The 25,650-nt window shown below is 41.0% G+C and overlaps 1 protein-coding gene across 2 annotated transcripts; it reads left to right on the plus strand.

Moving 5' to 3' along the window:
• Positions 1 to 107: 107 nt before the first annotated feature.
• Positions 108 to 25,089, plus strand: KCTD3 (potassium channel tetramerization domain containing 3). Of its 2 annotated transcripts, none has more exons than XM_084202417.1 (18): positions 108 to 458; positions 3,922 to 3,975; positions 5,335 to 5,380; positions 6,238 to 6,311; positions 6,742 to 6,800; positions 6,993 to 7,073; positions 7,652 to 7,786; positions 8,647 to 8,737; positions 10,744 to 10,934; positions 14,752 to 14,867; positions 18,021 to 18,108; positions 18,233 to 18,349; positions 19,326 to 19,496; positions 20,656 to 20,811; positions 21,786 to 21,882; positions 23,161 to 23,345; positions 23,451 to 23,589; positions 23,916 to 25,089. In XM_084202417.1, the coding sequence occupies exons 1-18, from the start codon at positions 385 to 387 to the stop codon at positions 24,496 to 24,498; spliced, it is 2,457 nt and encodes an 818-aa protein (XP_084058543.1). In that variant the 5' UTR covers positions 108 to 384; the 3' UTR covers positions 24,499 to 25,089. The 2 variants fall into 2 exon arrangements, with proteins under 2 accessions (XP_084058543.1, XP_084058544.1); XM_084202418.1 differs by having other exon boundaries at positions 7,652 to 7,759.
• The last annotated feature ends 561 nt before the right edge of the window (positions 25,090 to 25,650 follow it).

Genomic DNA, 25,650 nt, shown 5'->3' on the forward strand with positions numbered 1-25,650 from the left:
CTGCCGGGCCGGGCGGGCCCTGCCGGCCCCTTCCGGGCGCGTCTCTGCCCTCGGGCGCTGCCGGCTCCTCCCGCCGCAGCCGGCCCGGCCCCGCCTCCCGCACCGCCCGCCTTCCGCCACGGCTCCGCGGCCCTTCGGCCCGCGCCGGCCCCGCTCCTCCTGCCGGTGCTGCCATGGCCCGTTCCGCCCCTGGCCGCGCCTGAGCGCCGGGAGCCCGTGGGGCCGCAGCCCGGCCTGCCGCCGACCCTGCCCCGGCCGCCGCTGGGCGATCCCGCGCCGCCTCCTTCCCCGCCGCCTTCGCCCGGCTCCGCCGCTGCTTCCCCCGACCGCGAGGTCCCGGCGGGAGGCGGCGGCGGGCGCCGGCTGGAGCAGGCGGCGGGGAAGATGGCGGGGAACGGCGGCGGCTTCGCCGGCGCCGGGAGCGGGGAGATCATCCAGCTCAACGTGGGCGGCACCAGGTGAGCGGCCGGGCCGGGCCGGGCCGGCGTGCCGGGCGAGGGGCAGCGCCCGGCGGCCCTGCCGGGGCCCGCCGGCCGTAGCGGGGTTCGGCCGGCCCGGGCCGGCAGGGCGGCGGTGCCGGCCCGCCTGGGACTGCCCCGCGGGGCTCTGCGCGCCGGCGCTGCCCCGGCACGGCCGGGATGAGCGTTCACCCAGCGCTCTGCGGGCCGGGGGTGGCCGAGGCGGACACGGGGCGGGTTGGCAGCTCCGCGTGTCCGCCAGGACAGCCGGCTCTACAGACAGCTTAGAGACTCCTGGAATGCTGCTTCTTCGGGGATAGAAGCTTTGCTTTGCCGTCACATCCGTAGGCTTCTAGTGAACAGTCTGTGTAGCAGCCTCAGAGAGTAAGATATTAAAATCGCTGATGTGATACTGCTGGCATCAACGAGAATAAAGAGCTGTATTGTTTTCAGATGTACGCTGGAAGTGTGGAAGCTGGCGGATTAGAGGTTTTGGCAGGCTGAGGCAGAGAATTGTGGGACAGCTATAGTCAGAATCTGCGTGATAAACAGTGCAAACATTCCTGTCAAAATGCTCAGGCATGAAATCATTCAGATTACTGTAGCTCGTGGAAACTGAAGTAATGTGTTTTCCCAAGTATCATGCACAACGTGGAGACAGCTATAAGTAGTAAGAACTACTACTGCTATTTTAAGAATTTTCTTGCATTACTCAGAGCATGGGCTTGATCTGGTAACTAAATTGTGTGCTGCAGCCTTTCTTAAACCGGAGTGCCATAGAAATCGATGCAGAATTCCTTTGCTTTAGTAAGACTTTAAGAACCTGGTTCAACCCAGAGAAACTGCTTGTAACTTAGACAGGAGAAACTCACCTGTAATACTACTTTCAGGATAACTTTGATGTAGGCTTGGACGAGATTTCATGTTATGCTGCATAAGGTTCTTCAGTGAACTCTGTATCTGAAATTACAGGCCAGTTTAACTTTTAGGATTTTATTACCTGTGGAAGCTTAAAGCTGCTTTCCTTATTAAATGCCTCTGCAGAGAAGAGAGAATTATGGAAAGGGCACTAATCAGGGAAGAAATACACACCCTCAGAGGGCTTGCCTATACAGAGAGGTGGGAAGAATGAGGCAAATTAGTCAACGTTTGGATATAAGTAAAAGGAAATGTGTGCATGGATATTTCCCCTTAAATGGAGAGACTCTGCACTGTAGTACTTCTGTGTGAGAAGTTTTGGTCTTTTGCAAGCTCAGCTTCCCTTGTAGTACCCATGATGTCCTTTGAAAACTACACCTGAGCCGTGTTTTTCAGTTTGCAAAGGCAGGTGACTCTTAGCTGATGATGGAGTGGATGATGTGCACAGCAAGTGGGTAAGAGTAGGGTACTGTACATGTTTCCTCCTCTTTAGTAGTTCTCATTACTCTCACTAGAAAGAGGAGGAAATGAGCACTCTCCTCTATTTCTGACACAAGTTATACTGTGGAGCACGTACTACAGAGACCCCAGCTTTTCCATGCTCAGACACGAGGTCCCCACTGCCCCCTGGGACGGTCAGGACTTCTCTGTTGTGTGTGATGGCTCTGTCACTCCCTGGTCACAACTTCAGTGAGTTCCTTTCCTGTGAGTGTAAGTCTTGTTGAAGTTAATGTTCACAGAAATTACTGTATCAAATTGGGTGAATTCTTTTGACTCTGTATCTCTCTCTGGTTATAATGTAACTCTGCGAGGAAAATAGACTTTGAAAATTGTTGTTTTGTAGCTTTCACTTGTCACATCTGTTTCCAGTTGCCTATATTTTCTTTCAAATAATTTAAACTGGTATATGCTAAGGGTCTTTTGAGGATTTTGCCCTGGGTTTGCCTAGTTTTCCTTTTATGAGGCCTGTCTGACTGCTGCATGGAGCTGCAGATACACCAGTGCATGTAAATGTTGCTGGCTAAGCTTCTTTCTGCATCTGGAAAGGAGGACTCTGTCTGGTTGTTTACATAGATTAATGCCTATGTGTTGAAAGTTCTAAAGTATATGTTAGTATGAGCTATTGCTTGCTAAGCTGGTACCATAGTGCTAAATTATAGACAGGAAATCCTGGGGCTGTCTGAACACGCTGATAAAATTGAAAGAGGATGATGGTGATGCTGCATCAATCCCTATAGTAACAAGCAGTGTCTGGATTAATTCTGGATAGAATTAATGAAATTCATTGTTTTCACATGCTGTAATATAGTTAAATGGATCATCTCATACTCTTAGACAGAGGTAGTGACCTGTATTACTGATAAGCTGAGCAAAACTACTTAGAAGTATATTAGAGGAGTGTTTTTTATTCTTTTTTAAAAAGGCTTTGTGCATGCTTTGTGCATACTGACACTGTAGCTTTTCTGTTAAGAACAGATTTGCCATTGTTTGCAGTGAGCAGATGCACAATCCATGTTTTATATAGTTCCACATAGCCTCCGTGTTTCTGCCTCTTTGCGGGCATAAAGTAATGGGGTTTGTTTACTTTTATTTCCCCCCTGCAAACCTGGAAAATACTAGCTGTGAAAATTATATAAAGTATGACTAAGTATTTTTATTCAAAAAATTTTGTATTTTGTAATCATGTACTAGATGGCAAGTTGCAATGGAATTTTACTTTTGCATATCCTTTTTGTTTTCCATTAATGAAGAGGTCACCAGAGGTTTTTTTAGTCATGGCACTAGTAAGAGGGTATATGCAGCCAGTGAGTGATGCAGAGCATGAGCTCATTGTCCAAGCTGCCAGTTCAGTTGTCTTCCTTCATGTTAAATCAGAAGTAGTATAAAATGATCCATAGTTATTTATTATGTAAAGTATTGTCTGGCATCATAAATAATATTATAATTTGTATTATTTCACAATATGATTCAGGGTAAATAATGCTTTTTTCTTTTAACTGTTATTGTTATTACCCCTCCCTCCTCCCCAAGAGGGGCCCAAATACCAAAATGGCAAATAATTCATGTTCCTACCAAATATTAAGTTGAACCTCACTGTAGTCTTTTGCAGTGCATAATGCAGCACCCTTTCAGTCCTAAGCAGCAGAGTAGCATGCAGTCATTGACAAATACAGCGCACTGATGATAAGTATATATTTTACTGTTAGGGTTTTGTGTGTGGAGCAGTGTTTGAGTTTTGTGGAAGGTTTTTTGCAAGCATTAATGTTGAAGTGTGGGAACCAGGAAATACAGGATGTTTGGGACAGTGTGTTACAAACATATAAGGAATGTTACTTGTGTGGTCTCCAGATGGTCTTGCTTCATGCTTTAGGACAATCTGTGCAAAGAGTCTGTAACTTCTGACTTGTTGCAGGTATTTTAAACATCTCAGACTTCCCAAACCTGTTTGATATTAGCTTTGTAGGGCAAATCAAGGAATTTTAGATAAAGGAGTCTTGCTTTCAATTTTACAATTGATTCTGAACTTGTAACTTTGTTTTCATAGGTTCAGCACATCAAGACAAACACTGATGTGGATTCCAGACTCATTTTTTTCCAGGTATTTGTAATATATCATCACATTCAACAAACACAAATTAACAGTCATTAAAAAAAAAAATGTTCTCAGTTCTTAATTTATGTTGTAAATAGTATTAGTGCTTTTTCCCTCATCTCAAGCCATAGGACAGATTCATTTGAAGTAAGCTGTTGCCCAAGAGGCATCTTCTTGCTTGAGTGTAGCCATGGCAGCTTCTATGTGCTGAGGAGCTGTCACTTTTCAGATGGAGTATTGTGGAAATAACCTCCAGTTCTGCAGGAAAGGGGCATGCCACTGACTGTGACTCTGTTACCACTTGTGATCTTACTGGCCATATGCATTAGCAGTGCCTTTAACGTTTTTGGTTTTGTTTGGTCTGCGCCTTTTTTGAGTTATTGCTCTACTCTGAGTCACCTCAAAGTTTTGAGGGTTTTGACTTGTGATGCAGAAGCTGTTGAATTATTGAATATCCTCTATTTACATCAGTGCCATTACTAGTTCTGTAGGTTTGTATTTTGTTCTGCAGCTGCTGTACCCCTATGACCCCAGTTAATCCTAAAGCCACAGAGGAAGACCTGAATGTTGGCAATTTTTCTTCCTTACATTTAATTTTTATATTCTAGATGTCTTTCCCAATAAAAGCCTAGCAGCTGACATATGCAGCATTTCCTGTTCCTATTTTACTGAAATGTTCAGATAAATGAAATGCCAGGGAAATGTCACCTTCTTTGAGGCATACAAGGAAAGGCACAAGGAGGAAGTCTCATGCTACTCCTCAGTCCCTCAACACAAAATATGCTAAGGAGGTTGTTCCGGAAGTTATCCAATACTGGAAAATCTCAGATAATTGTCGTCCATAATTAAGTGAAAGCTGTTGGTGTCCATCTTACCTGTAAAATGAGATTTTGACATTGTGTTTTATATTGGTCTGGAGAAAAAGTACTTTGATCTGATGGGAGAAGAACTTTGAAGTAGAATTGTGTAAAAATGAACCCACGCCACTTTTGTACTTACAGACTGGGTTGTTTACTCATCATTTTTGCTTCAGCAGCTTTTACCAATTTAACTAGATTTTAACAAACTACACAGCCCTCTAAGGGCCTGGGAAAACTTTTACATCCTTTCAGGCTAGGTCTTGTGTCCATTTTCTTTGGAAATCTGAAGGCCCTTATGATGCATCCTTAGGTGTGCATACACTTCTCCTTCGTCCAGGAGAGATATTTCACTCCTCCAGCATTCTAGCTGTTTTGTTTGCTCTGATAAACTTTCTGTGTTACCAGAAAGTAACCAAAGAGAGCTAACTGACCCAGAGTGTTCCTACACTATGTTTGTGTCAGTGCATTTCTGGGGGACATCTGATGAAGATTTCCTGTTTTTCAGTTTGCTGAGCGGAAGAATTTCAACACTAAAGGATGAAACTGGTGCTGTGAGTAATGAACGTGCTGTAACTCATTAATTCAATGTTATGCTTTTGGTTAGGTTCTCTCCTAAAGCATTTTCACTGTGGGTGCTAATGGAATTACACTGCCTGAGTCAGGCTAAACTTTCACTGAAAATGAGTGCAACCTCTGGCTTTCTTGCTTCTCATCTTTGTTCAGTTTCCCTTAGCTTGAAACAATGTTTATACTTCTATGCTAATTATGCATTATACAGGTAATGCAGAAACAGCAACTCTGCTTTTCTTAAAGAGAGCAAATGCTAATTGCTGTATTGCAGCGAGGTGTGATTTTCATTAGACAGGCATTGCATGTGTAGTTGAGTAATCCAGCGTGGAAATGTCACTTTTTTTTTTTTGGCAAAAACATGTAGCCACGGCCATTTCAGTCTGTGGGTATGGTATTCTTAAACAGGAAACTATAGTTACAGTACTCTTTGTCCAGCAATAATTAGGCACACAGTACTTTGCTAAAAGTGTAGAGGTAGTTTTGGTGGTAATTGAACTTAAAAAAGTCAAAACCTGTCTTAAGATCTTATTACAGTTACTGCATATTGAACACATGCTAGAAAGTGAAAGCATCCATTGTCCTTTGTGGAGACTAGAACCTAAAGAACAGATTTATTCAGTGCCATCTATTTGCAATGGTGTTTGTGTATACGTCCTATAGGAATGTTTAATTAGTGGGCAGTAGAATAATGAGAAGAAGATGCTCAAAAACTTTTGAGTTTTGTTTGTCGGCTCACTTCCTCATCTTCAACTCCTCTTCCCCACATTCAGCATAAAATAGCACTTTAGTTGATGGTTGCTCCATAACACTACTCAAGGACAGAAATTTTTCTTTGCAGATATTTATTGATCGAGATCCAGCAGCATTTGCACCCATTTTAAATTTTCTTCGCACAAAGGAGTTAGACTTACGGTAAGAAGTTCATTGCAATCCAAAGTGTGTGTTCAAGAGATGAATATTTCATCTTACTCATCTAGTTGGGTGTCTGATATGTGGCTCATCTCCCTCAGAGATGTTGGGCCAGGCCTAGAGTATATGTATGTCATGGTGGAAACAGAAATGGTGACATTGTTTTCTTAGTAGATTCTTGTTATGTAGACCACTTCTTGCAGTATATTTCTTTATTGTTTCTATATCTTTATTTTAATGAAAATTGACTCAAATTAAGATCACTTTGAAATCTCAAACATCAACATGTTGAATGCATTTTGTGGTAATTCTATAAACTGTTAGGTAGCCTGATATTTAGATTTGTAATATCCAGTTGTATGCAAGCATTCATATTCAAAGTATTGGCTCACTTTGTTCTTGTTGGTTTTTGGTTTTTTTCCTATTTCTGTAGGGGAGTGAGTATTAATGTTCTCAGGCACGAAGCTGAATTCTATGGAATCACTCCTTTAGGTAACATTATTTTTTCTTAATGTGAGCTCCTCTTATAATTATTATTGTAGTAATGGTCTACTGACAAATCCCGGGTAGTTGTGACCCTGAAGATTTGCAAAGTAAAAGTTTTTAAAAATGGAAGAACATTTGAGATAATGTAACGCTTCCGAGGAAGTGAAAGCTGTGGTCATATCTGGGTTTCCTCCTTAGTGAGAAGATTGCTACTATGTGAAGAACTGGAACGCTCATCTTGTGGCAGTGTCCTTTTTCATGGCTACCTACCTCCTCCAGGTATTCTTGTATTCATGGTCTGATGTTGTTTGCTGTGATTTAAACCTAGGACTTTGATCTCTGTGCTGTAACAAACAGCAAGTTTAGAATACTGGGCAGGGGGTGGCAGGCTGTGTTTGGTTGTAGACTAGACCAGAGGCTCTTCAGGAGCCTTTCAATTTAGTGTCATCAGCATGGGGTGCTTTCTTCTTTCTGAAGGTAGAGTTACCTTGGGTGTCCTATTGCCTAGTGACAAATCACCACTAATGAGCTTTCCTTTACCAACATGAGTACCTGTTAGACTTTTAAAATTCCCTGTAGAGATAAACACATTTCATGTATTAACCTGAAGTCGAAAGGATATCTTGCCAATTATTGACAGGTTTTCTGAAGGTAATTCCTTAGATGGTGAATGCCAACATAGAGAGCAAAAGCATTTCCTATTTCAGTGTTACAGCATTGCCTGTTTCTTGTAGCAGACAAATGAAATTTTCATCAAAATGCACAAGTGTTAACCTGTATTTCTAAAGTGAACTAATGTCTGTTATACTGCTAAAGTTTAAAGAGGGACACAAACCAGTTTGTTTTTTTTTTAATAGGCATTCCCAGCCGTAAGATAAATAATACTACTGGGCCACCGACTGACATCAGGACGGGTCAGAGTGAGAGTGAGATGCACGGAGGTGGTGTCCAGCCTACACTTGCTGGTACGGGGGAAAGTACAGTCAGACTAGGTGAGGAGTGTCAGTTTTAAAACCAAAGCGAATTGCAAAGATGCTTTTCCCTGGGAAATAAGAACTGTGTGGCTGTATCTGGTTTATATCTGCTATTCTGTGTTTGCCTGGTTAAAATTGTTGAATACTTAGTTAAAGATTACTCCCTATAGAGTATTGAAGGCTCTCTGCTTCACAGTCCAGGTGCCAGGCTTGAGAGAAAGGCAAATCAAAGTTCTTCATGCAGTCTTAGCATGGCTAAGACTGCATGAAGACAAATGCCTTATACTGTACTAAAACCATAATAAAAACCAGAGTGGCCACTGTCTCTTTGGTCTTTTTTCAGGGCCTAATTCCTGCTCTTCTACCTCTTCCTTGTTCTTGGTGCCTCATTTGCCCTGAAAGAGTCAAGTTTTTAGAGTAAAGGTAGTCTGCAGAGAAAAATTGTAAGTGAGATAGACCTGAATTCTGTCATTTTCCAGCTTTTGACTTTGCAAGCAAAATGATGCTGTTAGAAGTGTCGTATTTCTGTCATAATCCTGTAAATCATAGCGCTGTTAGGAAAATCTAGACTATGTTAAAGTCTATGTAATATAAAAGAAGGATATGAATTGCTGATTCTTAGTGAGCTGCTAGAGGTTTGGAAGCAGGCAGTCCTGGGTAAAAGGAGGTAAAAGGTACATTCTACAAGCATTAGTTCTGTAGCATACCAAAGCTGTGAGGAGCAATAGTGCGAACTAGAATCTTGCTGAAAATGATTCTTGAAAACTTAATTATCAAAGTTTCTGTTGCACATCCTAGCAGAGAGCTCTATCCTGTTATAGATGTCGCTGCTCATCTGATACTCGTCACTTGCCTGACTTCTGCTTTGTTGTTTTTAGGATTTCCTGTGGACCCACGCAAAGTCCTAATAGTAGCTGGCCACCACAATTGGATAGTAGCTGCCTATGCCCATTTTGCTGTTTGCTACAGGTAGGAATAGAGTTTACAGGAAGCTGAAAAAAATCATTATTGTTGGTGAAGAGCAAAGCCAAATGCTTACTCTGAAATAGCAGTAGATAAATGCATTCAGTCTCATCCTATAAATGTGAGTTGCTGCGCTTTTTCTGGTGAAAATAAAAAGCTTGATAGGAACTCAAATTTTGCTTTGATATCACTTATTGATACTGTTGGGAAAGTTGCAAATTGACTCCAATACAACTGTTTTAAAGCAAGCTTTTCAATGGAAAATTAATTTTAAAAATTTTCCTGCTGTTAGTTTGGAAACAATCTGTGATGTTACACTGTCAAGGAAGCTGAAACAGCTGAAGTTATGAATTTTTTGCTACATAATTTTTTTATCAGCTGAAAATTAATGAATTTTTGCTACATAATTTTGCTACCTTGTCTTCAGGTTTTTTTTAGCTGAGCAGATCTGTTAAACACTTGCTGCTTCACTTGGATTGCTGAGAAATGTCTTCAATGTCTTGAAAACAAACTGGCTATTTTTTAAGATCAGGTGAAGATAAGCAACAGCTCCACATTACAGAAGCTGTCTTTAGTTCACATCTCATAGTCTTGATTTAATTGGTGGCTGTCTTTTGGATGGAAAGTAATGTTTTAACAAGAGCTGTTGCCCAGACCAATCTAACATGGCTGTCATACTGTGGCTCAGAAAAAGAGGGGAGAAGAATGTAATGTAAACAGCTTCTTTCTGCTTACTGCCAAGCTAAAGCCATACTTTGCTGCTTATTCACTCTTTAGAATACTAACTCAGTTGCTTAAACTTTGTAACTTTAATCACATCTAACTTATATTCACTACTGCAATTTTTTTGGCTTTAATTTGTATTAAATGGGGATTCCCTTGCTCTGCTTAATGTTTTTGTCTGACAGAGAAAGAGGCAATGATTGGCAATTGGTTTTGTGCTTATTGTCCCTTTTTAGGATTTTATCTCTGACTGTTTCCTTGGTTGCTAGGTCATTTTTGAAAGATTCTGCCTCTTTCCTTCTTAACTACTGGTAAACTACTTAACAAGACTTTTTGCCATTGAAATTATGTCATGAGTGATGCTTTTGATAAACCATGTCAGACTTGAGTGGCTGGTGAGAGAGGGTGCAGGTCAACATGCCAGTTTAAAGTGCTGCTTTTCTTCACAGAGACTCAAGGTAGCAGTCTTGTATTCTTTTTTTTCTTCCAAAACTTGAAGGACCTCTAGGAAGACAATGTTGGAATTTTCCCTCCTCCATTCTTCTAGAGCAAAGTACAGGGCATCTTAAAGATAATATTTTTTTTTAAATGTTGAAGTATGACAAAAATCTTTTAAAATTTGATCATAAGGTTTGTGAGAATGTCTTGGTTGCATTCAAAATCTTGCTGTTGCAATTGTGCTCTTAAATCTATTCACTACAACTTCTGCATGTTGCATGGGTGGGTGCTTCAGCTCCAGGCAGGATGCAACACTGAAGTGAAATAATGGCAACAATGCTAAAAAGTACACATATCTTTTTGCTTTTAATTTTCTGTAACTTGACTGCAGAGATCTAGTCTGCTTTAGCTCCATTGCAAAGTATCTAAATTATTGCCTGAATTTAAGTAAGATAAATTGTGCCTACACCATGCAAATCATGCTAAAGCATGATTTGGTTTCTTGCATGATATATAAGGAGATTAATAGAGTTTTCTTCTAAAGTCTTACACTGAACCTCATTATCTAGTGTTTGTTAGCCCAAGCTTTTTGGCTTCATCTTATAACTTTCATATCATATGTGCTTATATTAAGAAAAAGCCCAGCAGCTGCAAAGCACTGAAATAATATGCAATATCAGCCTTCAAAATGTGAAAAAATGCAGCTTTGTAGACTGTAGTTCTTAACTAGAATTTGAAGTTTGTGGTTTAGACTGTAAAACTGAATCATCCACACTGGTTCAGGATTAGCCTGGGCTGTCTGTTCCTGAATCTCTGACATCTGCTCCCTGTTCTCCCCTTTGCCCCTCCAGAATCAAAGAGTCATCTGGGTGGCAGCAGGTGTTCACCAGTCCCTATCTGGACTGGACCATTGAGCGGGTAGCTCTCAATGCCAAGGTGGTTGGAGGACCTCATGGAGACAAGGACAAGATGGTTGCAGTGGCCTCGGAGAGTAGCATTATCTTGTGGAGCATTCAAGATGGTGGTAGTGGCAGTGAAATTGGTACCTATCATTACCTGTTTTGTTTTTTCTTCTGTGTGTGTGTGTTTAACTAGAAGGAAGTCTGAGACCTTGTTCTGAGGTATGTGTGATTTCCCTTTCACAGATTGAAAAAACAAGCTGTAATGCAGCAACCTGTTAGAGTGTTTTAACTTCTTTCAGTTCTGCACCAGGAATCCTGTCTCAAAGTCAAAGAGATGGAGAATAAAAGAGCACTGAGTAACCAATACTTAGTGTTCAGTTTGAGGTTTCTGTGTATAAATTCAAATTAAGAGTTTAGGATTTCCCTAGACTTGCATTTGAATCTAGGCCTTAACACAGAGGAACTAAGCTTTGGAGGTGGAAACCTACAGATACAAAGTGATTCTGCTCTTTCCTTTTCTTTGCGTTGTTAAAGCCACATTTTTGCATAGAGATGACAAAAATACTTCAGTTCTCTGTCAAATGTGGTTCATAAATGGAGTCTGGAAGATGAAAATTTCTTGAGTTTATAACTTGGGTGTCAGGGTAGGAAAAAAAGCCCACACTATTCCTTTAAGCATACAGGAATTACTCCTTATGCACCTTGGCACTGAAGGATACAATTGTAAACTTTAGAAACAGCAAGACATTTCCTGAAGTAAATATTCCCTGGTACTATCTGATGGCTTGTCTGAGTCATTGCTGTTCAAATATAGGGCAAATTTGGGAGGCACTGAAGGGAACAGTATTTGGAAGTTCCTCCAGCCTAATCCCTGGTGTTTGAATAACCACTGCTATGCCAGTAATGTCTGTTTCCTCTGGCAGTAGATACTGCTAACAAAGTATGACAGCAGTCTGGTTATGTGAGCACTTTTCTCTGAAACTTAATGCTGAGCTAATTTATTATTAGATGTATTTCCAGAGTTGAAGCCTTGAGAATTATGGTAGCCATTAATTAAAGTCAAAATTACCGAATTCAAGTTTTGACCCATGTGCCTTTAAAGAAGAGCTTATTTGACAGATTCTCAGGCAATTTCTAGCTATGTTAATGTATGTTGCATTTTTTTTGCCTGCATGAATGTGTGACAACACTAAGTCATATTTGAAGATGGGGAAAGGCAAAGGTCTTGTGTGAGCTGTGTACTGCTCTTTTACTTGTGACTCTTAAGAGTTCTTATATATAATCATGGTCAGCAAAATGGAAAAGGAGATTCCATTGTATTTTTAAAAAAACCACAAAAGGTGTGTCTAAGAGTTGACTATGAAATTATCTCCACTAAATGCAGTGAGTAATTATCAGATCTGAGAAGCCTTTTCTTCTCCTTTGCTCCCGTTGACTCAATCTTAAGGACAGGGAAGAGTTGGTGTGACAGCTGTACTCCTGTAACAGGCATTGCTTTAAGCACGCTGCCATTACATTCCTCCTGCCTTTTCAGGTTTCAGTTAGCTGCTTGTGTTACCTTGGGATTTGCAGTTAGATACAAGAAGCAGCATCTTAGATTTTTTTTTTTAATCAAGTGCAAAGAGACACAAAAAAACATAAGTGGACTTTTAGTTCAAATAAAAATTCTAAAATATGCCAGAATCATAAAGTTCTGATAGCTTAGACTATGACTGAAAATGGCAACAAAACTGAAGCAAGGACTTTTGCTAACCAGGCTGTACTGCATTCAAGTGACACTGTGAAACAGAGTAATTGCCACTTGGGGCAGGAGGAGGGGGGAAGCAGACAGAAAGTGCCTGCAGGATGAAATTCCCAGTCAGAGTGACTTTGACCAAAATGTACTGCTGTTCTTTTGGATAATAGGTCATGTTGATTGGTTTAAAAAACTGCTTGTGTTTAATAGCTATAACGTGAACATAGCTGTTTTGTTTCCTTGTAGAGACAAATGCTCGCAGTGCTGCTTTGTGTTTGAGATACAGTACATTGCTGTCATCTTGTGAAAGAAACTACTTGTTCCAAACAGTTGCTGGAGCCTGGCAACACCATCCCCAGCAAATTGTGTGGGCTGGCATCTCTGTGATAGAGCTCTCCCAGAGCGCTTTCTTCCCTTTCCATATTACTTACATAAGACACTGCTGCTGGCTTGCTGCTGTAAGCACTATTTTACTGAGAGGGACCCTTAGGACAAGAGCCTGTCATTACATATAGTGTTGTCTCTCCTGTGGACAAGTCTCAAGATTGTTGAGCCTAAGCAGGACTGACACTTCAAATTCCTCCAGCCCATTCAAGCTGTCTTCCTTGATTTCCTTGAACCTCGTCCTTCTCTGGAGTAATCAATTCTAGTTGTTTCTGTGGATTTTTTATTATTGCCTTTTTCATGTGCCCTGTACTGCTGAATCTTATCTGCATTGAATGATTGTACTTTGCCCTGGAAAATGGTTTAGCACCATAATTAAAACAACTTCCTCAGATTCCTTCTTTGATGTTACAGAGGGCTGATACTTGTGTGGCAATGACAGTCTGTTCATTTGAATTTGTCCTAAACAATGTTGAGGAATTTTCCAGCTATTGGATACTCTTGTTTTGACAACATCAATCTGCTGCAGTTAAGGTATATTAGTGAGCAGTAATATAAATATATAGAGTGAGCAGGATGCAATAGGAAATTTGCGAATGAAGCTTGACACTTTGGTGTTGTAATGTATCCCCAGTATTTTTGTACTTACCAGGCAGAAAAACATAGCCCAGAATTATTTACAACCCAAGTTAATTACCGGGCCAGTTTGCTGGACTTCATAGCTGGCAAACTTGGAAATTACCTCAGACCTTTTGAGTGTGCTGTAGCTTTTAAATGCATGGCCAATAAGTAGTACAAACTGTGGTATGCTATCCAAGTCCACATTCAATTAAAATTATTCATGTTGGATCTATGATGAGACTTGGAAGCTCAAAGGATCAATTTTGTGGAAGGCCTCAGATGTTAAGGTCAACTACAACCACAGACATCAATGCCTGTCAAGAGCTCACTGTGCTGATTTTTATTAAGTGAAATGTTCTTAATGGCATATTTCCTTTACTTGGAAGGCCAGCATTTATTTGCTGGTAGGTTTTATCTTCCACATTGGAATAGTATGTGACGATTGGTGAAACTGCTTCCCTGTATAGCTTCAAGTTTTAAGAGCCTGTTAGCCTGTACTCTCTGCTTATGGACTGCAACCAAATAAAAGATCTGGGAATGAAAAGGAAGAAGCAGGCTTTTGCAGGCTGCTTATTTTTCTCAGTTCAAGTATTTCTACTAAAAGAGAAATTAGAATGTATTCAAATATGGTCACTTTTGAGTTGTTCGGTCTTTTCCAAAGAAGAAGGCTGAAGCCTTGTAGTCATATTTAGTTCCTGAAATCCATTTTCAAAATAGTTTTACTTGACTGGACTTACAAAAAGAAAAGGCATCAAGAATTTGTAATATCTTAACAGGTAATTGCAAACAAGTATGGCACAAATTTGCAAAACCCATGAAATTACTGCTTCTTAAATGAGGCTTCATAGTCACAGCTAACTAAAAACCCACAAAACAACAAAAACTCCTGTTCGCTGTAATATAATTTTTAAATTTATTTTAAAACCATTTGAGAACCTGATGGCTGTAGGAAAATGTATATTTCATAAGGGCTCTTTTAACTTCTTTTGCCTCTTTTCTCCTTTCCAAACAACGATGGTATTAGCAGAGATGACACCACACTGCCGTTCATTGGAACCCAGTTTGCTGCATGCGTGGTGCCTCACCTAGCACACTGCAAACCCAGTTTTTACTTGCTACTGGACTAAATGTGATTTGATAATAATGGAGAGATTCCATTGTTACTGTGTTTTTCTCTTTATTTTAGATGAACTTCACAGCCTCTTTATTTTTTGCAGGAGTGTTCAGTCTTGGAGTGCCTGTAGACGCTCTCTTCTTCATTGGCAACCAGCTGGTGGCTACAAGCCATACAGGGAAAGTTGGAGTATGGAATGCTGTGACTCAGCACTGGCAGGTCTGTTCAATGTTCCACATCACTTTATACAAGCTGGAATGCCTTTCTAGTAAAAAGAGAATAAAATCATTTAAAAGCATGTGAGAAATGCTCAACACAGGGTTTTCAGCCTGAACTTGTGTTATGGAGTTTATCACCTAGATATTGTGCCTGTGAGCAGAATGTTGCCTTGTTTGGTGTTGCTAAGAAGCATGCTTTTTAGGCTTTCAAATGAAAGGATGTGGTGTAATTTGGGGAAATAAATGTCAAGTACCAGTGTATTTAAACTTCTTTATGGATTGCTAACTTTGTAAAAAGTTCACTAGCATCATAGGAAATAAAATCGTGGGGAATGTGTGACAGCAATTTCTGGACCATCTGAAAGAAAACAAGAAGGCAGGCTGGTATCTGAGGATCTTCAAAGCTGCCTTACAATAGGAGACTGTTTGTCAACAGAAATACATGACTGTACTTTAATGATGCCTGTCTTGTGTGTAGTTGCTTCTGGCTGCACTGATTCCTGTTGTAAGAATGCACATTAAATAGAGAGATCCATGGAGTCAGTATGAGTCTGAGAAACAGTTGAGCATTCAAATAACAAAGCTTGTAATGCAGCTGGATGTACACCTTTGTAGCACAAAACCTGGATGCACTGAAAATCCCAAAAATGTCTTGCAAATCTCAAGAGGCAGAACTGACCTGAGGCTGCTGCACTGTTTGCTGACTAAGTTCTGATTTGACTCTTAAGTGACAGTACTGGTAACAAATAACATAGATAATAGGTGTGGGATAACTGCTTCTGCATCAGAGACAGACAGGTTAGTATGGCCTTGATTTAAACAAAACATTATTTAAAGTTCTACTGATGCCTTTCAATATCTTCTGTTAAGGAACAACTTAATGCTAGGTGGCAAGCTGGTGTTTAACAGTATTTTCTAAAGGAGCAAGTCATAAGAAATAAAATCTGATATCCCATTCATCATCTTTATTTCTGGAGGAGCCACAGAAATATTTCTGATCACCTGAATAGTTCCTCAGTTTGACTGACTATTCCTTTGGTGGAAGCATTTCTTTATGAAGAGTATGAAATCTTCGAGAGGCTTATATACCAGTCTGTATTGTCTATATATATACACACCGGTCTATATTGTCTATTAAACATTTTGGATGGTTTTTTTTCAAGGGGATGAGAATAGCTCTTTTTATAAACAAACAAGCAAAGTCAACAAAACACAAAACTAACAAAACCCACTGACATAAAACCAACCAAACAAACAAAATACCCAAACCAATACCATTTCAAGGTGCTTTCTGTATCTTGGGCTCCTTTGCTTAAAAAAAAAAAAAAAAACAACCCACAAATGTCTTCCTGTAGATCTTAATATGCCTTTAGACCATATTCTTTTCTTGAAGAACCCCATAAAGATGTAAAGTGGCAGGGTTGATCTTGAAATTGCTAATGACAATATCTGATATTTGACTGACTGCTTTCTATGAGTTGCCCACAGCTCTGGACTTAGGATGCAATCATACTTGCTTCAGTGAGAGGTTTATGTAGAACAGTGTGCTGATGCTCCATTTCAGAGCAACAACTTCATCTTCTTTCAGGCTGATGTCTTTCTAAGGTCTACTTTTATTTGTGCAAATCTATTCTTCCTTGTGTTGTGATCTCTGATGTATTACACCCTGAAGATGTGATTCTAATCTCTGCATCTTATTGGTTCTTGCATCTTCCCTTCTTGGAGATTTGAGCAGACGGGTGGTGTGGTTTCCCTAGTACTTATTCCTCTGGCAGTGTTTCAGTTGCATGCTAGAAGGAGGGTGTGGATGCTAGATACATTAGTAATGGAATTCTTAGCAAAGGAGAGCTTAAAGGAAGCAGATTATTAAGTGCTATGGAGTAAAAGGTAATGTAAAGCAGTAGAGTGGGACAGAAAATCCTACTAGGCAAAGTGAGGATTCTCACTGGCTATGCTTTACCAGTGCCTGTTGTACAGGATTGCTCTGTTTCCTAATGAAAGTTCACATCTTGGCAGATGGCAGCTGCTGAGTCACCTCTAGTGTTCCTATCTAGGAACACTAAGCAATTCTTTCTGTTGCAGAAGAAAAGATTTTATCTTTTCTATCTAGGGGCTTACAGACCATCCTTAAGTTAGGAAGGGGTACTGGTTTAGAGTCCAAGCTCTTTGGGATGTGGGGAAGTTTCTTTGGTTGGTTTGTTTTGCTTTTATCCAGCTGATTCATTGTAAGTATTTTGCAAATGATTTTTCAAGTGTCTGTAGCAATTAGAAGGATGATGCTGGTCAGAGAGAAATGAGAACTTAGGCTGAAATGTCCATTAATTAGTATTCAAGGTCTATTAAGTGAACTGACTGAAACATAGAGTACACGACAAATACCATGACACTGTACATGTTTGAGTGCTCTGGATAAAATGGCTTTTGGCTTTTTCCTCCTCAGTGCTAAAGCAAAAATTAATTGTTTGAAATAAGACACTTTACCTAGCAGAAGCTAAACTTTTTCTTTGCTTGAAATTTCTGTCCCACTTGGAGGAATATGCACTCCTTTTAACCCTAGAGGGCAAAGAAAGGGCACATGTAATCCCTCACCTTGAGTTGTAGATCAGTAGGTAAAATATGACAGGGCTGTCTTCCAGTTTGCTTGGTGTCATTATGTGTTGGAAGTGAGAAATTGTAATGGAACAATAATTTTTACCCCTCATTATATATCTGCTAGAGGCAGAGGGACAAAACTTGGGATAAAAGAAGGCATAGAGAGGTAACACCTAGTTCGTTGGTCCAGAAATCTCTTGTCAGAAATGGAAGAAGGGAAAGGACAGAAAGGGTGAAACACACTCACTGGTATATGGGAAAAGATCTACTTTTGAAGATATGGTTTAGATGCAACTCTCGAAGCTTTGTTCCTTCACACAGAGAAGGATCTTGCAGAGCAGTTGTGCTGATTTGTTTGCTGAACTCCAGGACTTCAGATCCAGTTTGGTAGAGGAATATGCAGTACTTCAAGAATGCCATTGTACATGCAAGCGTGTGCACAATAGCTTGAGTCCAGTACCAAACTCAAATGGTGTTCAACAAAATACACCAAAAATGTCTGGAAACTAAGTAACAACCTAAATTCTTGATTTGATTATTTTTTCCTTTCTGTTTCTGCTAGGTTCAGGATGTTGTTCCTATCACAAGCTATGATACTGCTGGGTCTTTCCTGCTGCTGGGCTGTAACAATGGTTCTATCTACTATATAGGTAAGAAATGGGAGCAAGGTGAAATAAAAAGGAGGTGCTACTGTTTTTTTGTTACACTCTTTAGCTGACTTAAGTTGCATCGGAACAACTCTGTCTAATGAGAGTAAATGTCTCCTCCCCACAGACATGCAGAAATTCCCACTTCGAATGAAAGACAATGACCTTCTTGTGACAGAATTGTACCATGATCCCTCCAATGATGCTATAACAGCTCTCAGTGTCTACCTCACACCTAAAACAAGTCAGTATTCTACCACTGTTTCTTCACTGAGAGTTTGTTAGAAATGTGCTTTCCTGTGTTCTAAATGGACTTCTCCTATTTCCTTTTCCTTGATGCTTAGCAGGGTTAAAGGTAGGCCTTGACATAAAGAAGGAATTTTTCTTCATTTATCATCTTCAAATGAATGATGAACACTAGGCATAGCTGTTTTCCCTTACTCCTCTAATCTGTATAAGTAGGTACATATACTTACATGTATTCCTATATTAATGCTTCTGCCTAATGTATCTTCGTAGGTTTTAAGTTTTTTGCACCAGAGAGGCACTTAGGTTATGAATTGTATTTGCTGAAATAGTTGGTGCTGAACTGGGCAAGGGGAAGACACAACCCTGCTGTTGTGTCTGGCTTAATAACCAATCAGCTAAGAAACATTTCCAGCAGCTTGATGATGCTTTTTTAATTATGGTGCAGTTCTCTTTTAAATTAAAAAGAGAAACAATAGCAACAACAAAAACCCAAAGCAAAGTAAAACTCAAAAGAGCCCAGACTGGGAGAAAGTGGTTACTTTCACATAATAATATGGATACCACAGTGACTTTTTAAACCGTAATTCTTTCTGTTTTGCTTTGCTTTCCCATTTGTCTCCAACTAAAGCAGAAAAATAAATGTTACATGGCACCTATAGACCATAGCACTGTGAGGAGTGCCAAAATATTCTGACTGTATGACTCCATCCATTTCTTCTTTCAGAAGGGAGGAGACAATGGGAAAAAAGGCTTTTGTTAAGACAATGTTGAAGCATGTAGTATGGAATCCAACAAACCTGGGGTCATTTTAGTTGCATAGTGTTTATGGGAAAATAATGAGTAAACAGTGTTTAAAAACCATAGCTTTCTTACTGTGGAAGCTTGGAAATACTGTTTTCTGCTGTCTCCTTCCCTGGCCCCCAGTACGCCTAGCTTTTATTCCTGGGGGAACAACTGTGCTCTTGTTGTAGGTGTAAGTGGCAATTGGATTGAGATTGCATATGGCACCAGCTCTGGAGCAGTGAGGGTGATTGTGCAGCACCCTGAGACTGTTGGGTCTGGCCCTCAGCTCTTTCAGACCTTCACGGTTCATCGAAGCCCTGTCACAAAGATTATGCTCTCAGAGAAACACCTCGTGTCAGGTAAGGCGTGCACAGATGGGTATTGGTGGTTCTCCCCTCCTCCTGAGCAATGCAGTATTTGTATGCTGTGCTCTATAACTTGCGTGATTCCCACATGTAATGGAAATGAATTGGACAGATCTGGGGATAAGGGAAGGGCTAGATTTGCTTGGATCCTCTTTCTTAAAGTAAGCTTCCTTCAAAGCCTTTAGCAGTTGAAAGGCTCAAGTTTTATTTGACCACATACTAGAACAACTCACTCTTTCATTTGTGTCTTATTCCAAGGTTGTCATTTGTAGAAATAAAAGGGCTTGTAAACAAATGTATCTATGTCAACTTTTATTGCCGTGTGCAGGTCCTTCAGCATTAGTTTTCTTTTAACAGCCTTTAAGGAGCCTTCTGGGCTGCAGCAAAATGTGCACCATCTCCTCCTGGCCCTAGAAAAAGCCTTCCTGTGACTTCAAAGGGCTGTCTCTGTCTCTTTTCTCTGCAGTCTCCCAGTGTCTGTTGTGCTATTCTTCTTGTCCTGGTCTTATGCTTAGGAACGTGTCTTACTTGCAGAGAAGATGCAGTCACTCCTTCCTCTGTAAAAACCTATTTCATCTGGAATCCAGCGGCCAGGCCATGGCAGAGAACTGGTTTACATCCTGCTGCTATCCCGTTATTTAAAAAAAAGGAACAGAAACATGTTATCCAATTATACTGCAAATAAACAGCCCAGAGGTCATCTGTTCCCCTGAAAGTTGCTGCTAAATCCTCAGTACCAGGAGAGGGCACATCTCTATATACAAAACTGAGTTAATGAATGAATTCAATGGAATAGGGCTGTTGTGTGAGGAGGGTTCTGCTGCCAGGCTGCTCTCATGACATCTTGTCATAGCATCTGCACACAGGGGATTGAGAGGGGCTGTAGGCTATGGCTGCTAGACCAGACCTTAGTTTGGTGTTGCACCTATCTCAGTTTTTTGAATTTCTGAGTGAAGAAACAAAACTATTAGAAAATAGGACATCAGCAAGAATTTGTAGACTGTTAGAAAATTGTCTGGAGATGCTGTGTGACCTCACATTGACTAAATTGATGATGGCTCAGTCTTGGAAAAACTATCATAGAGATGATCATTAGAGAAGTTTATCTAAATGTTTTGTCATCCCTTGTAAATGCACATCTTTTCCTTTCTAGTTTGTGCTGATAACAACCATGTCCGGACATGGACTGTGACTCGGTTCCGGGGTATGATTTCAACTCAGCCAGGCTCAACCCCTCTTGCATCATTCAAAATCTTATCCCTGGAGGAAGCAGAGAGTCATGGCAGTTACTGCTCTGGAAATGACATTGGTAGGATGTCTCTGGTTTGTGCTGTGCCTGTACCTTCACTAGTCTTATAATGGTTTAACAGACCTTCAGCCCTATAACATGCAAGATGATGGGTGTGAGCTCTTATGCACTGCTCTCCCTTTGAAACGATGGCAAGGATCTGTAAGATTCACTTGGGTTATTATTTAGGCTGTAGAGAGTGAGTACACTTAAAGGACTTACTCTGAATGACAGAAAAAGAGACAAAAAAGTGTTCAGAACACAGATACTATACTTCTCCCTTGAACAAACTGATGTAACATTTCAATTCTGATTTAACTAGAGAATGAGAGAAAGCACAGGAGACTGTATTAAGCAGATGAGCATAGCAAACATTTGGTCTACTGCAAATTCTAGTTCACTGTTCAGCTGGAGTTAAACAAAGCATGGAAAAAATTCTTAAATGACTTTGAAGTGGTGACAAAGTTCACTGAAGCCTTGCAACTGCAGAAGCAAAGGGTGCTAGCACATTGCTGTAGCAAGGTATGAAGGAATGTGTGTTGGTAAATATGGGTAGACAGGTAGTTTAGATTCCTTGGTGGTCTGAGCCTTGCAAATGAACCTTTGATGAATAGGGTGCCCTGTGAACACAGGCTGGGGTCAGTTGCAAGAAATCTGATTAAGCCTTTAGACATGTAGGAGCTGCAAAATAACGAATTACTTACTGTTATTATAGAGACCTAACGTAGGGTTTGTGCTGACATAGTAATTCCTCCAGGAACACACAACAAACTTAAGAATGTGTGTCCCTTAGAACAACAAAAACTGATTTGGATCTGTAGAGACTGCTAACCATTGGATGGCTTTTGCTAGCTACTGGTCATCTTTGGCTTCCTGCTCCTGATACTTTAAAATTGCAGTGGTCATAATCATATGAGTCTGGGTCTTCAGAACTGTTTGGGGGGAAAGTTGAGAGGATTGAAACAAACAAGTAATCTTTCCTTTTTTTCTTCTAGGACCTTTTGGTGAACGTGATGATCAACAGGTGTTTATCCAGAAAGTTGTTCCCATTACAAATAAGCTGTTTGTAAGGCTGTCTTCAACTGGGAAAAGGTACATCCATGTTTTAAGTGAGAAAGAGGCAGGACTAGGGCTGTTTGGGTGGTGATGTCTCCCTGCTCCATGCTGAGTGCATGCAGTTGCACATAACAGCCTTCTACTATGCTTGACAGCTCTGACTGAACTCTGTGTGCCAGTAACAGAACTGTTACCTAACAATTACTATAACCTCAAAGGCTTTTTGAGAAGTCTGATATGAGAGACTCTCTTCATGATGGAGCTCAAAAAACAAACATTTCTGTGCTTCTACAGAATATGTGACTCTCAACCATGGTACCATTTAACATTTAATTTCAAAACCAATGCTGAAGTTGTTGGTGGCAGGGATTATGCTGCTCACAAATGGGTTTCTCTTTCTTTGCACTTGGCCTTGAAGATATTAGAACCTTTAAAATGGAGGTACTGTTTTGTAGGTCATCTATTCAATTATTTTCTTAGGCTTGACTTCATAATATTCTACTAACATTGCTGCCAACATAGTAAAAAACATGTTGTCAAATCCCCAGCTGCTTTTGTTCCTCTTAGGCTAGGAAGATGACAAGAGATCAGAAAAGACAATGCATCTCAGTTCTATGCTTCATTTTTGCAACTCTTGCCTAATAACTTTGAATCTGGATGAAAACATTAATGCCTCAACACTATGACTTATTTTGGCACTGCTTGGGTGAAAAGTTCACTACAAAGTGCCAGTAAAACAAATTACCCAGAGCATGAGCAGCTTAGTTTTGGGAGTCCTTTTCTTCTTATCACTCCTCATAAGCTTCCAAAATAAAGGGGAAAAAAGCAATGGAGGTCTGCCATGACAAGTGAAATTGCAATTGCGATATGACAAAAGTTATCTTTATAGATAACATCTACATTATAGCTATATCATCTTTGGAATTTTTTGTATATCTTTTTTGTATAACTTTTGTGGTTAAATGGGCTGTTTCTGCGGGTTAGTTTCCTAGAGTGTCTAGCATGTGAAAGGATTGGTTTCTGTCATTGTTGTGAGAGCCTTAGCTTTCTTATCATTGCAAATAGCAAACGGACATAGAATATGTGGGGGCTGCCTAATAAACAATCAGTTAGAGTGCAGATGGACTGGGGGTGGGAAGGGATTGTCTGCAGCTGAGCAGTGTGCCAGTCATGCAGGGGAAGGAATTTCATCTGGAGAAAAGCTCTTTTTCTGATGGCAAGTTTGGTGCCTTCTCAGAAAATGAATGAACCAGTACTGACTTCAGGGGCCAAACTCTGCCAGGTGCAGGTAACGTGGGATTTCTCTTCCTGCAGGATCTGTGAGATCCAGGCAGTTGACTGCACTACCATCTCGTCATTTACTGTGCGAGAATGTGAAGGATCCAGCAGGATGGGCTCCCGGCCACGCCGCTACCTCTTCACTGGACATTCCAATGGCAGCATCCAGATGTGGGACCTGACCACAGCTATGGACATGGTTAATAAGAGTGAAGACAAAGGTAGGTTGTGTTAGGCCAGGACTGTGCTGTGGTTCTTTTTCGTGTCCTCAGATGTGCCTGACTGCAGTAAAAGGACTTGGCCTCTAAGAGTCCTCTCTCTTGCAGATGTTGGTGGCCCAACAGAGGAAGAGCTGCTCAAGCTGCTTGACCAGTGTGACTTGAGTACATCTCGCTGTGCCACACCCAACATCAGTCCTGCCACCTCAGTTGTTCAGCCAAACCGGCTTCGGGAGTCTAATTCCAGGTAAGTCACCAAGGGTGGTACCAGCTGCAGACACCAAAGGTTTTGCTTTTCAAGTAGGCAAACAGGTTTGGTGAATTGAAGGCTGTAGCTAAGCCTCTGAATTCATGCCTTAAGTGGCTTAAACTACACACACATACTCCTTGATTTCTACTGGTTTGTATCTGTGCAGACCTAAGTATCCTCTGAGAGTCTGAAGTGATCTGGAAGCCTTTGTGTGGTGGCTGTGATGAGTGTATTGCTATTGTAGTGCTAATTGCAGTAGGTGGGAGCAATGGTGTACAGAAGAACTGGCTGCAGCCTAACATCTGCTCTTGTATTTTCTGAAGCCTCCAATTGCAGCACCATGAAACAATCCACGAAACGGCCACGTATGGTTCTGTGCGGCCATACAGAGAAAGCCCCCTCTTGGCAAGAGCAAGGCGGACAGAGAGCTTTCACAGCTACCGGGACTTCCAGGCTTTTAACTTATCCAGCAAAAGCCCAACGGAAAAGGCAGCTGCTGCAAATGGGAATTCAAGCCAGACAGAGGCCAGGAAGGCAACAGCTGAGGGCAGTGCAGCTGAGAGGAAGGCAGTCCAATCAACAACACTTGAAGTGCGAGGCACAGGCGCGACAGATGCAGGTGGGTGTTGCAGTACAGAGGTTCACCGCCTGCCAGAGAATTCTCTGGATCTCAAAAGAAGAGGACCAGAAGAAGAGAATGAAACCAAAGCAGAAAGCAAAAAGAAAATGGGATTTGAAGGAGCTGGTTTCCTGGGAAGAAAGAAAGTGCCTCTCCTGGCCTCGGCACCAGTCCTTGCTGAAGGTGGGCCTGAGTTACCTGGTGCAGCTTCTCCATCACCTACAAAAACAGCTGCTTCACCACGACACCGGAAGAATGACTCATCCTGCCAAGACTATGGCTTGTGAAAATGTGTCTGGTGGCAAAAACAAGGTGCAGGTGCCCTCTGGCTGGTAGCAGGCATGATGTTACATGGTGTGGGCTGTTTCTTGAGTGGGATTTTGTTCTCATATAAATATTCTGTTTTATTCTATTCAGAATAAAACTTGTAAGATTATGAGAAAGTTCCTAGCTGCTGCCAAAGCTTTGAAGGGTTGTCCACATCAATGTGTGGCTTTATGTAATGCTCCAAAATGTAGTACGGTACTTGGTCCAAAGTATTGTTGTGCATTCTTGCGTAAATGTGGTCAGGCATGTGATATGTTGTCATTATTTCTGTTTTGGGGAAAGGGACAGTGCTAAAGGAAAACTTGGTGGCTGAGCAGAGGACACCCTTTAGATGCAGCTGCACATTGTTCTACAGCACTGCTGCTGTCTTGGGTGGATTTTGCCTAATTCACAGAGCTGCCTCTGTAGTCTTGTTTAATGAATGGGATCCTTGCTCTTCATGCTGCTGTCTGATATCTGAAATGTTTTGTGCAGGTTAAGAAGAAAGCTATCCAAAAAGCATATGATTTTGCCTCTTAGTCTAAATAAATTGCCAGAGGAGTGTTGCTTGTACTTTCTGAAAATGTGTGGTATAAGATGATGGATTTTGCTGATTGTGACTGAGAGAATGCATAAAAATATGCTTGGCAGAATACATACAGCTGGCAGTCTCTTGAGGGCTTCTTTGTCACTTTCTCTGGAAAAAGGACAGAGATGAATATGGGAGTAGGTTTACTGTCATGGTGTAATAATTCTCAATTACAAGTGCCTTGACATGGTATTTCATACCTGTGTCACACTGGCTGCTTGCTGTTTGCACCTAGTTTACTGTGGATGGTGAACAAGTTTTATTGCCTGTGGATTAGTAATACATAAGCAGAAAGGAAGGATGTGACAGCAAGTGAAAAAGCGTGCTTGGAGTTCAGCATTTATTAATGACCTGTTTTGTTAGGTTTTTTAACTTGAGCTGAGAGGGAGGGGAAGAGGGAGTGAGAGAACACAAAGGCTACAACAACTTCTTAAGAATTCCTTCAGTGCTGTTTATTCACCTGCGCATGAACACAGTTTTGTGGTGGAGCTCTGTCAGGCCAGGAGAAAACATGGACAGCCGGCCATGCAGGCCCCTTTTAGCC

Source organism: Fringilla coelebs (assembly GCF_963513975.1).
Source record: "Fringilla coelebs genome assembly, chromosome: 3".
NCBI classification, from domain to species: Eukaryota; Metazoa; Chordata; class Aves; order Passeriformes; family Fringillidae; genus Fringilla; species Fringilla coelebs.

What these genes read in the sequence shown, in the direction of transcription:
- KCTD3 (XM_084202417.1), top strand. Translation starts at nt 385, where the DNA reads ATGGCGGGGAACGGCGGCGGCTTCGCCGGCGCCGGGAGCGGGGAGATC. An exon ending in TGGTTCTATCTACTATATAG is followed by an intron (nt 18,109 to 18,232) that starts GTAAGAAATGGG and finishes TCCTCCCCACAG; the next exon opens with ACATGCAGAAATTCCCACTT. An exon ending in AGAGAAACACCTCGTGTCAG is followed by an intron (nt 19,497 to 20,655) that starts GTAAGGCGTGCA and finishes TTTCCTTTCTAG; the next exon opens with TTTGTGCTGATAACAACCAT.